Source organism: Pungitius pungitius, chromosome 11, assembly GCF_949316345.1.
Source record: "Pungitius pungitius chromosome 11, fPunPun2.1, whole genome shotgun sequence".
Lineage (NCBI taxonomy): Eukaryota > Metazoa > Chordata > Actinopteri > Perciformes > Gasterosteidae > Pungitius > Pungitius pungitius.
The window spans coordinates 19,224,300-19,235,307 of NC_084910.1; the positions used below are offsets into that span (position 1 = coordinate 19,224,300).

The 11,008-nt window shown below is 46.3% G+C and overlaps 2 protein-coding genes across 8 annotated transcripts; one reads left to right on the forward strand and one right to left on the reverse strand.

The window, feature by feature from the left end:
• Positions 1-818: 818 nt before the first annotated feature.
• Positions 819-4,954, forward strand: si:ch73-139j3.4 (CD82 antigen). 4 transcript variants are annotated; one of them, XM_037454991.2, is made up of 9 exons: positions 822-1,036; positions 2,236-2,314; positions 2,482-2,594; positions 2,669-2,743; positions 3,051-3,146; positions 3,221-3,418; positions 3,628-3,711; positions 4,156-4,398; positions 4,606-4,954. In XM_037454991.2, the coding sequence occupies exons 1-8, from the start codon at positions 971-973 to the stop codon at positions 4,378-4,380; spliced, it is 936 nt and encodes a 311-aa protein (XP_037310888.2). In that variant the 5' UTR covers positions 822-970; the 3' UTR covers positions 4,381-4,398; positions 4,606-4,954. The 4 variants fall into 4 exon arrangements, with proteins under 4 accessions (XP_062421311.1, XP_037310888.2, XP_037310890.2 ...); XM_037454993.2 differs by having other exon boundaries at positions 4,156-4,285; XM_037454992.2 differs by having other exon boundaries at positions 823-1,036; positions 4,156-4,285; positions 4,603-4,954.
• Positions 4,955-6,040: 1,086 nt separating this feature from the next.
• On the reverse strand, positions 6,041-10,524 carry hjv (hemojuvelin BMP co-receptor). Of its 4 annotated transcripts, none has more exons than XM_037454985.2 (4): positions 10,146-10,524; positions 8,343-8,412; positions 7,622-8,175; positions 6,041-7,544 (listed from the first exon to the last, which is right to left on the reverse strand). In XM_037454985.2, the coding sequence occupies exons 2-4, from the start codon at positions 8,407-8,409 to the stop codon at positions 6,909-6,911; spliced, it is 1,257 nt and encodes a 418-aa protein (XP_037310882.2). In that variant the 5' UTR covers positions 8,410-8,412; positions 10,146-10,524; the 3' UTR covers positions 6,041-6,908. The 4 variants fall into 4 exon arrangements, with proteins under 4 accessions (XP_037310882.2, XP_037310880.2, XP_037310879.2 ...); XM_037454983.2 differs by lacking the exon at positions 10,146-10,524 and adding an exon at positions 8,684-8,869; XM_037454982.2 differs by lacking the exon at positions 10,146-10,524 and adding an exon at positions 8,628-8,869.
• Between the last annotated feature and the right edge of the window lie 484 nt (positions 10,525-11,008).

Sequence of the window (11,008 nt, forward strand, 5' to 3'; positions counted from 1 at the left end):
CCACAGAGAGTTTTTTTTACTATTTTACTAACAGACCAACAGACCCAGAAAAACCAACGGACACAGCAGAACCAACAGAATCAACAGACCCACAAGACCCAGAATAACCAACAGAATCAACAGACCTGGCAGAATAAACAGACCCAGAAGAACCAACAGATCCAAATTAACCGGCAAACCCAGAAGAACCAGTCGGTCGCCACGGCTTGGTTCGATTGATAAGTTGCGTCATACCTTTTTGATCACAGCGTCACTCAAGACAGCAGCGACGGTTTGGAGGTCCTGACCAGTGACCACCACCTGTGGTTTTAACACTCGAGATCAAGTGGGAAGTATGTTGCCCTTTACCTAAAAGGAGTTTTACAAACCTGCCATAAAGGATGGGGTACTTTGGGGGGAGGGGGGGGGGGCTACATGCTGATTGACAGGTGGACACCAAAGACGTATACAACTCCTCTATGTCCTACTTAGTCCATATGTGGTCACTTTCTATTCAATAAGTAATAAAAAAACAACATGGCAATAGAAAAAACTACTTCAAGGCTTCAAAACATCCACAAGTAAACAAAACATGTAACCATGACGACGTGTGGCTAAGAAATCACAACTCCAGTTCAGGTGTAATGGATGATCCTGTTTGCTCTATAAATCACATCGTAAATAACCTCTATGTTTAATTTCGGTTTCACCTGGAATGTGACCAGCGGTCTCCTGGGTGTAAGTTTTGCGTTGTTGTACAACGTGCCTTTCAGTGGCGGTTTTGTGACATCACAGAGATTGTTATGATGTCACAATCACGGCGTCCGTGTCATTGTGTTCCCACAAAGAGACACAATAAGGAAGTGGACTCTGACCTCATGTGTCGCTCTCAAAACAACACTCGGCTGGAGGAGAGGACCGAAGAGTCTGCGGTTCTATTGAACAGAACAGAATAGAATAGAACTTTCTTCCTGGGGCTGAGTAAAGAACCATGAAGCTGGACGTGAAGATTCAGATGCTGAACTTCTTCTTTGAAGTTTTTAACTTCATCTTCCTGGTGAGGAAACCTTCATTTAGATAACACATACATAGACATTTTATCAACTGATAAAGATAATGATAATTATTATTATTCAAAATCCCAACATTGTTTCACTTCAAATAATAAGTCAGAAACAACCTTTAAACTTAATAACGTAAATGATTTAAAAGCTGGTCCAGGTGCTTCTCACACCGCAGTTATGCTAAGAAAACCCTAGCCCCAGGAGAAGGAAGCTGCTAGCCCCAGGAGAAGGAAGCTAATAGCCCCAGGAGAAGGAAGCTAATAGCCCCAGGAGAAGGAAGCTGCTAGCCCCAGGAGAAGGAAGCTAATAGCCCCAGGAGAAGGAAGCTAATAGCCATAGGAGAAGGAAGCTGCTAGCCCCAGGAGAAGGAAGCTAATAGCCCCAGGAGAAGGAAGCTAATAGCCATAGGAGAAGGAAGCTGCTAGCCCTAGGAGAAGGAAGCTAATAGCCACAGGAGAAGGAAGCTAATAGCCACAGGAGAAGGAAGCTAATAGCCACAGGAGAAGGAAGCTAATAGCCATAGGAGAAGGAAGCTAATAGCCCCAGGAGAAGGAAGCTGCTAGCCCCAGGAGAAGGAAGCTAATAGCCCCAGGAGAAGGAAGCTAATAGCCCCAGGAGAAGGAAGCTAATAGCCCCAGGAGAAGGAAGCTGCTAGCCCCAGGAGAAGGAAGCTAATAGCCCCAGGAGAAGGACGCTAATAGCCACAGGAGAAGGAAGCTAATAGCCCCAGGAGAAGGAAGCTGTTAGCCCCAGGAGAAGGCAGCTAATAGCCACAGGAGAGGGAACCTAATAGCCCCAGGAGAAGGAAGCTAATAGCCACAGGAGAAGGAAGCTAATAGCCCCAGGAGAAGGAAGCTAATAGCCCCAGGAGAAGGAAGCTAATAGCCCCAGGAGAAGGAAGCTAATAGCCCCAGGAGAAGGAAGCTAATAGCCACAGGAGAAGGAAGCTAATAGCCCTTGGAGGTGGGTGTCTTGCTCAGGGTCACTACTACATGGGACATGGAGCAGCCGGGGTTCGAACCCCGGTGGTTCCTGGCTCACCCTCTGTACTTCATGCACCACGGTTGCCCCAGAAAGTGTCTGCAGGTCATCTGAACATATCAATGCATCGATCTAAGACCCGTTGATTTCTGCGTCCAATAGTGGAGCAGTATTGTGAAATCCAGACCTGACCTTTGACCTCCATCTGCAGGTTCTTGGTTTCAGTGTGTGTGGCATTGGTCTCTGGATCCTGTTTGATGGCGGAAACCTACTGAACGTCGATGCCTCAGGTAGCAGGGTTGTGCAGCTTACCAAAATATGAAGAAGGAAAATGTTGAATGAATGAATGTTAAAATCTTGACTTCACCTTAGGCTATAAAGGAACTCCACCATCTTCTTCTGTGGTATTGACATAGCGTTAATCAAAACACTTAATTCTGTGTGTGTGTGTGCACAGACGAGCTGCGTGTTGTGGGGGCGGGGCTTATGCTGATTGGTCTGGTGGTGTTGGCGGTCAGCATAGTCGGGATCGTCGGAGCCATGAAAGAGATCAGAGTCCTGCTGCTCGTGGTGAGTCGCTGCCTGAGACCACCGACGTGACCTTTGTTCTGTGAACAGTGTTTGACGCCAGCTCTGCTCCTCAGTACATGGGCCTCCTCATCGCACTGGTCCTGGGTCAGCTGTTCGTCACACTGCTGCTGCTCATTAACAGAGACAAGGTGAGATCTGGATTTCAGAATGTAGATGGATAGTGACACACTATGCAACAATGTAGCTTCTCCATCACTTGGATTGTTTGCGAATTTTTGCGATGTGGTCAGTCGCCATTTTGTTTTTTGTCAACCAGTAAACAGGAGGTTTGAGGGGGATGTAGATGCCCTAAAGCACCTCCTGCTTTATGGAGGGTGTCAAAGCGAAAAATAAACAACATTATTAATAATCTTGTTGAAACATGAAAAAGTTGTACCAGTTGTAATATTACAACAGACTTTAAGTAATAAATAAAGGTTTCGTGGTTCTCTTCAGATTGAACAGAGTCTGGATCAAACCGTAAACCAGATCATCTTGTGGTACGATGGACACAACAGGACGGACACACTGATGGACCAAATCCAGCGCTACGTGAGTCATCAGTCCTCCCATCCAATCACTTTGCAGCTTCTGTCCCACATAACAACACGTCGCACCACTCACAGGAAAGCTGCTGCGGCAGGATGGGCCCTTCTGATTGGCTGCAGAACTCCTTCCTGCAGATCCATAACTTGACCAATCAGGACCTGCTTCCTTGTTCCTGTTTCAATTCCAGTCGTCCCGCCATCAACTCGCCGTGGTGCTCAGAGAGCCAGAACCTCACCGGACCCGTTTACGGGGTGGGAGGCGGGTCCTATGAGCAGGTACACACCCACACACAAACACACGCAGAGACAGACACACACACACACACAAATAATTTGGTTTAAATGACTACATTTTGTTGTGTTGAATTGTAAAATGTAGTCTCTTGTTTCATATTTCATCTGTTTTCATTTTACAGTATGATTTTGTATTATTTATATCTTATTTGTCTTTGTCTTATATTGCATGTTTATGGGTTTTGTTGCAGGGTTGCAAGCAGAAGCTTGTTGATTGGCTGCAAGAAAACATGCTCACACTCATTGCCATGGACACCGCACTCATGCTGATCCAGGTAACAAGACCAGAACCAGAACTAGAGACCAGAACAAAACCAGAACCAGAGACCAGACCAAAACTAGAACCAGACCCAGAGACAAGACCCATAGATAAGACTATAAACAAGACCAGAACCAGAGACAAGACCAGACCCAGAGACAAGACCAGAACCAGAACCAAATCCAGAGACACGACCAGAACCAGAGACCAGATACTAGAACCAGAGACCAGACCCAGAGACAAGACCAGAACCAGAACCGAACCCAGAGACAAGACCAGAACCAGAGACGCTGGTTTGAAGAGAGGCTGAATAAATAATTACCAAACAACAGAAATGAAAAGAGGAATTTTGACTATTTGACTGAAAAGTGTCCTCCAGTGAGTTTGAAATCAGAAGAGCAGCCCTGAGCTTCTGATTGGCCCTATGGGGGTAACAGGTGTGTGAGTGACTGGTCCCTAGGTGGTCCAGTTTGTCTTCTCAGTGTATCTGTACCGAGCGCTGGGCAGCAGAACCACCCCCAAGGATCCGGAGCCCGGAGAGCACCAGGACCTCCAGGATCAGAACTACGCCGACGTGGACCCTGACAACGGTGACTTTGGTCCCGCCCACGTGACACATCGCCACAACTTATACCACGACGCAGCCGACCTGGCTTATCACCACGGCAACTGGGACTACACCTAAATCTGGTTGATGATGATGGTGATGATGATGGTGATGTTGATGATGATGGTGACGGTAATGATGATGGTGATGGTGATGAGGAGGAGGAGGAAGATGGTAATGATGATGGTGAGGGTTATGGTGATTGTGGTGATGATGATGGTGATGAGGAGGAGGAGGAGGAGGAGGAAGATGGTAATGATTGTGGTGATGATGGTAATGATGATGTCATTGTCTCCTCAGAAGATCTTCACTACGCCTCTCTGAGATTTGACTCCTCAGGCAGAAGAACCATCAGCTGACTTTCCTGTCCTCCTCCTCCTCTTCTCCTGGACTGACTCTGATTGGTTCTCCTCATTCCAGCTGACTGCTTCTCTCTAAATACAAGTTTGTTGCTTTGGATCACAAAATAGAATAGATAAATAAGAATATGAAGCTTTCTCCTTGAGGAGACAACAAGTTAACGACTTCCTGTTTAACAATAACACTTTTATCACAGGTCACATGAGTAGATGATGAATAGACTCACAGGTGAATTAAGAGCTTGTTCATTTATTAACAAACTCGTTTTGGGGTTAAATATTCACGTTAAATGTGTTTTTATTCATTTAACCTTTTGTTTCCAGCTTTGTTTGAAACTTCTCATGTGAAAACTGTGTGACAGTTTCATTATTTTGTTATTAAACAGAAACATTTAATTTAGTTTGAATCCATAATCAAATCAAAAGAAATAAAGTAATTACTAAATAAGTGAAGTAGAAACATTCAAATACTTTACAAATGTGATCAATAACAAACGGGTGTCAGCATGAATCTCTGTGTTTTTTATTATTATTTTTATTGTCATAAGTCATCATATTGAAAAAAAGAGAAAAGACCCTAATTATTTAATTATTAATTTAATTATTAATTATGAAGCAATTACCGTAGATTCCGGACTATAAGCCGCTACTTTTTCCCACGCTTTGAACTCTGCGGCTTAAACAACATGTAAAAAGACAACAAAGGTTTTCAGAGGAAATAAAAGCAGATGGGTGTAACCACGCTGCTCAGAGCGGACCGCGAGACCAAGGTGGAGGAATCTGCTTCTACTCCAACAACAGCTGGTGCAACGACTTAACAATGATCCAACAACACTGTTCTGCTGAACTGGAACCCCTCATCATCGACTGCAAACCCTTCAACTCCCCTGTGAGTTCGCTTCATTCATCCTGGTCGGTGTTTACATGCAGGAGGCCCAGCGGACACTCGACCAGATACGGACCAACCCGGACTCCTTGGTTATTGTCCTTGGGGACTTTAATGAAGGAAACAGTTTATTAAATACTCGGCCAGAGAGGAGAACACGCTGGATCACTGTTACATCACACCTGCGCAATACCCGCTATAACAAGAGTATTCATTTGCCCGCTCAACGTGTAAACCTCTGTTACGCCCCTGGGTGAAGATCCGACTGAAAGCCAAAACAATCGCCACCGCCGTCTTTCTCCCGTGTTATAGGCACTTTTTTGGAAAATAAATGTATTTCCGGTGATTAAAGATGAAAAAAAACTCTTTCTGTGTATCATCCTTCTGTGTAAATATCTCATGTTACAATGTTGATACCTGCGGCTTATATTCGGGTGCGCTGTATAGTCCGGGACTTATGGTATTTCGTTTTTTTGTGTGTTTGTTCGTGTGCTAGTTTTCATCATATTAATTTATTAATGACTCATTTCATTGAACTTGGCTCATTTTCCTGAAGTATTTCACACAGAGAACAACTCACATTCTTTGATTTTCGGATAAAAAAAGAAATACAATCAACATTCTGTCCAATAGTTTAAGACAAAATTGAACATGACAATATCTTTTTATATGATGTTAATAGAGCTTATAAATATAAGGTAATAAAACTTCAGCAGCACAAAGAAGAAATAAATTCAGGTAAGAGAGGAAAGAAAAAAAATATAATACAAAGGAGAAAGTGGATTTAAATCTAAAAACTGCTTAAAATTAATGTTTTTGTGTTTCTACAAATATATATAAATAAATAACTTCCACACTTGTTCAGGACTGTAAATTCTGATCTAAAGTCGCTGCTCCAGTCTGCAGAAAAACAATAACGATACATTTGAGAGATATTTAGCTTGTTACAGAAGAGGAACAGCCTAATCAATATTATTACTATTGAATCTCAATTCGCACAACACTAGCATTAAGCTAAGAATATTCAAACATAAAGCTAACAATATGATAGCATTAAACTCATGTAACACTAGCATAAAGCTAACGTTATGCTAGTGCAAAACAACTGAAAGCCCCGACCCGTCTGCTGCACCCGAACGCCTCATGCCAGGTGCTCAGGTTACCCTCTGAGGACCAGGATGTTGGGAGGAAGGGTCTCGATTGGTGTTGTTGAGGTCACACCGAGGAGGCGGAGCCTACACAAACGCACCACAGTTTGACACAGTATTGTCAGTCTACATCTCTTCAGGAGCAGGTTCTTTGATCCAGGTCCGGAGGAGGGGGCGGGATTTAAGTCTGATGACCGCCGCGTTATCGCCAGTTCATCGCAGGTCAAACAGCTCCGTGGTCAGAGTCCCCAGCATGCCGAGCAGCAGCAGACCCCGTGGCGCACGGCGCGATCCGGCCCCAGCGAGTGGCATCAGGTGAACACTGCGGGCGTCCCGGATCATGTCGGCGGCATCCTGCAGCGCGCTGACGGCCGCCGCGCTGGAGTTGAAGTCCCCGCTGGCGATCAGGTCGAACACGCAGGCCTGGTAGTACACGCCTCGGGCGGGGAGCAGCGCCGCGCAGTGAGCCCTTGCGCCGGCCACGGTGTGGGAGTCAAGCGGCAGCAGCGGTGGGCGGAGCGTGTTGAGTGTCTGGGAGGCGGGGCATCCCCACACGCACAGCTGCAGGTCCTGCTCGGCCCCAAAGGCCTCCACCACGCCGCGCGGCGAGCGCACCGACAGGCCCAGCGAGCGGCCAGTCTGGCGGACCACCAGTAGCGTGCCGATGTGAGCCGCTCGGATCTCGGCGTGGCGCCCGGGGCTCTGGGTGCGGACCGTGAGGCTGTGGCGACCTCGCCTCTCGCCGCTGACCACCGAGCCGTCGGCGAAAGCAGCCGGAACGTTGTCGATCTCGGCTTGGTACAGCTGCTGCTCCACGCACTGGCGCCAGTTCTTGAAGATGATGGTGATCTGCGGACGAGACCTTTATGGTTATTGGGACGGACCTCAGGACAGCCACGGCTCTGGCATCACACACCGAGACTCACCTTGGTGAGCACAGTGGCGTGCATCCCCCCTCGCGCCGGCGTGCTAGTGGCCTGCACGTACAGATACTCGTTGTCGATCAGAGGCCACGCCCCCCGCACGGCACAGGTCTGGAAGTCGTTGTTGAAGGTCCTCACGTGTGGGTCTCCGAACACGCCGCAGTGCAGGTACTCAGGCGCCCGGCCCTCCCTGGCGAGGAGGCTCTTCTCGTAGAGGCAGGCGTCCCCTGACAATGTGCCCTGGGGGGGGGGGCGTGGCTGGGCGGTGGGCCCGGCCCGCGGGCAGTGGTGCTGGATCAGAAGGTCTTCAATGCCCTGGACTGCGGAGTGGTAGGCCAGGTCGCCGCGGCACGCCCTCGCCATCCGCTTGGTGCACATGGCGTAAGACCGCAGGGCGCCACAGTAGCCGGTGTTCACCGCCTCCCTGCTGAGAGCTGCTAATCCCGAGGCTCCGCCTCTTCCTCCTGATGCTCCGCCCCCTCCGGCGCTGTTCCCCAAGTCCAACGTGGCAGCCACAAAGTCAGAGTTACACCTCAGGATCTGACAGGAAGCTCCCACTGGAGAGACATATTTTTAAATTCTTTTATTTTTTAACAGAAATTATGTTTTGTTATTAAAGTATTTCTGTCTAACACTTCCTGTTGGTTTGCACTCAAAGGCTTTTATTTTGAAGCCACCAGATAGCAGTTAGCCTTAAGCAACCTGATGCTAACAGGCCGTTTACCTTCAGGCATCAGCAGCGAGAGCAGCAGCAATGTCAGGTGGATGCCGTGTTTCCATGGTAACGCCATCACCTGACAGACACAGAGAGAGTTGATGATGATGAAAATGATGATGTCACACTCACCTGTCAAGTCTGTCGAGGGTCAGGTAGCATTAGTACTTTAACTGTATCGATCCACATTGAATGACATCATTATCCTGCGACACTGTATTTACTGTCAGACCAATCAATGAATGTATTCAGGACTCTTTAGGACTTTGATGTGTCACTCGTTGAGTTTGTGACCTTCAGATGTTTCCTGTGGATCAATAGATCTCCTGAGATTTGATGAAGATCCTCACCAGCAAACTCATGAAGGACCTGGATTGAGAGTGCTGTAACTTGGACCCTCGTCTGTTTGCTCTGCTGACAAACAGACGAGGGCAGCGGGGGGCGGGGCTTACAGCGACGTGGCTCATTCATTGGTCAGGCAGTCAGTCAGTGTCAAGTACAAAGAACTGGGCCCACAACTACTAGACCTTCAATTCAATTCATTTTATTTTATATAGCCCAACATCGCAAATGACTAATTCAGGGGACAAAACCACAAGACCTTCAGCGGTCAGAGACAACTAGACCTTCAGGGGACAAGACAACAAGACCTTCAGCGGTCAGAGACAACTAGACCTTCAGGGGACAAGACAACAAGACCTTCAGCGGTCAGAGACAACTAGACCTTCAGGGGACAAGACAACAAGACCTTCAGCGGTCAGAGACAACTAGACCTTCAGGGGACAATACAACAAGTCTCTTCGACTTTCAGCGGACAAAGGATGCTAGACCTTTAAGGTCCCAAGATCACGAGACCTACAAGGGAATAAAGACACCTAGAACTTAAGGGGCCCAGGATTATGAGACCTTCTGGGGTCCAAGACTAATAGACTTACAGGTGTCCAGGACCTTCAGAGGCATAAGACCTTCAAGGGCCCAAAACCACTAGACCCTTAGGGGCTCAAGACCATCAGAGAATACTAGAGCTTCAGGAGCCCAGGAGCCTTGAGTTGTGTTTGTAAAGCCACGTTAACCGTCTTCTTGGTGGGAACATGACTGGTTGCTGTTCTGCTGCTGCAGACGTTGATCTAAATGTAAGAGAAACCGTTGCACTGTTCCTTTAAGAGCAATGTTTCTGCTGTCAGGTGACCTTCAGCCCTCAGTGACGGGGGCGGGCCTTAAAGTGTGTGTGTCTGTGGGGAAAGTCTAAATATAAACCCCAGTTGCCCCTCACCGGTTTACACACACACACACACACACACACACACACACACACACACACACACACACACACACACACACACAATAAAACAATAAAACATATTAAGTAATGTAATAAGATATATTGTTCATGCACAGTAAACACAGTAAGAGCCCTAATATGACGTTAGAAATACAAATTATGTAATCTATTACAAACAGGTTAAATTATATTTTTCATAACTCATACAAAGATAAAAGAAATAAAGTAGTTTTAGTTATGAGTAACAGACGTGCAGACTGTTAATTGATAACAATGGAGCCTACATCTCCCACAATGCACCTGGATTGTGTCTTTCATTGGAACCTCAGACTCCAGATTCAAACGACTTTTCATTCATCAGGTTAACTTGAAAATGTATTAACTGAATAGATGAACTTATTAACACGCTATGTGTTAATAAGTTATTCATATATGATTTACACATTTTTCATGTTATTATTACGTTACTCAGATGTTTTTAAGACGCTATTTGCATTACTGAAACTTGAAAAGACTGATTTGTTTCTCACCTTCAGCTGATTCAGGATCAGACTCCGTCCATGTCCTCAGTCTGTCCTCACTGAAACTATCAGGTCCCGCTCACTCTGTGTCTCCGGGTCTCTCTTGGTCCCCTGAGGACTCTCTTGGACCCGGCTGTGTCTCCCTCTGGGTCCTGGTCTTTGCTCGGCGGAGAGGTCTCTGAGAGCTTCAGTCGTTTCTAAATAAATCTCCAACAACCAGCACCTGCTGCATGACAACTGTGTGTCACACACACCCACGTACTCACACACAGTTTATTTTAATTTCAGACCTCAAGGAAGTTGAAACTTTATTTAAAACCCGTATGCTGACAAAGTTCAGTTTAGTTTATTTTTTGTTTTTATTGATTTAAAAAAAGCAAAACATTGACCAGACAATATTCACATAATGTATATATGTGTGTATATATATATATATATATATATATATATATATATATATATATATATATATATATATATATATATATATACACACACATAGCTCCACGCTATATATATATATATATATATACATATATATATATATATATATATATATAGCGTGGAGCTCTGGCTGCAGTACCCACAGACCGACAGCAGGGGGCAGCAGCGACAGGCTGAGGCCATGAAGCTGCATTAGAAACTCCTCTAAGGATGAAAAGCAGATTCACTTTGAGCTTTAGATGAAGTTTCTGAGGCTGCAGCAGGTTTCCGTTGTTGGCCCTTTAAGAGGAGCCCCCCCACGCCCCACTGAGCATCTCAGGGCCTTTGTTGGGGCTTAGAGGAGAGGGGGTGGAGGGGGGCTTCCAGGACCAAAACCAGGACCGCCGGACTGAGACCCTCCAGAGAGAAGCCTCGGCGGAGCGGTGAGT

Coding starts and splice junctions, on each gene's coding strand:
- si:ch73-139j3.4 (XM_062565327.1), top strand. CDS start 971: ATGAAGCTGGACGTGAAGATTCAGATGCTGAACTTCTTCTTTGAAGTT. Junction 2,744..3,050: donor TGCTCATTAACAGAGACAAG/GTGAGATCTGGA, acceptor GGTTCTCTTCAG/ATTGAACAGAGTCTGGATCA. Junction 3,419..3,627: donor GAGGCGGGTCCTATGAGCAG/GTACACACCCAC, acceptor GTTTTGTTGCAG/GGTTGCAAGCAGAAGCTTGT.
- hjv (XM_037454982.2), bottom strand. CDS start 8,804: ATGAATGAGCCACGTCGCTGTAAGCCCCGCCCCCCGCTGCCCTCGTCT. Junction 8,413..8,627: donor TCCACAGGAAACATCTGAAG/GTCACAAACTCA, acceptor TGTGTCTGTCAG/GTGATGGCGTTACCATGGAA. Junction 7,545..7,621: donor ACGCCACTGTGCTCACCAAG/GTGAGTCTCGGT, acceptor TCTCGTCCGCAG/ATCACCATCATCTTCAAGAA.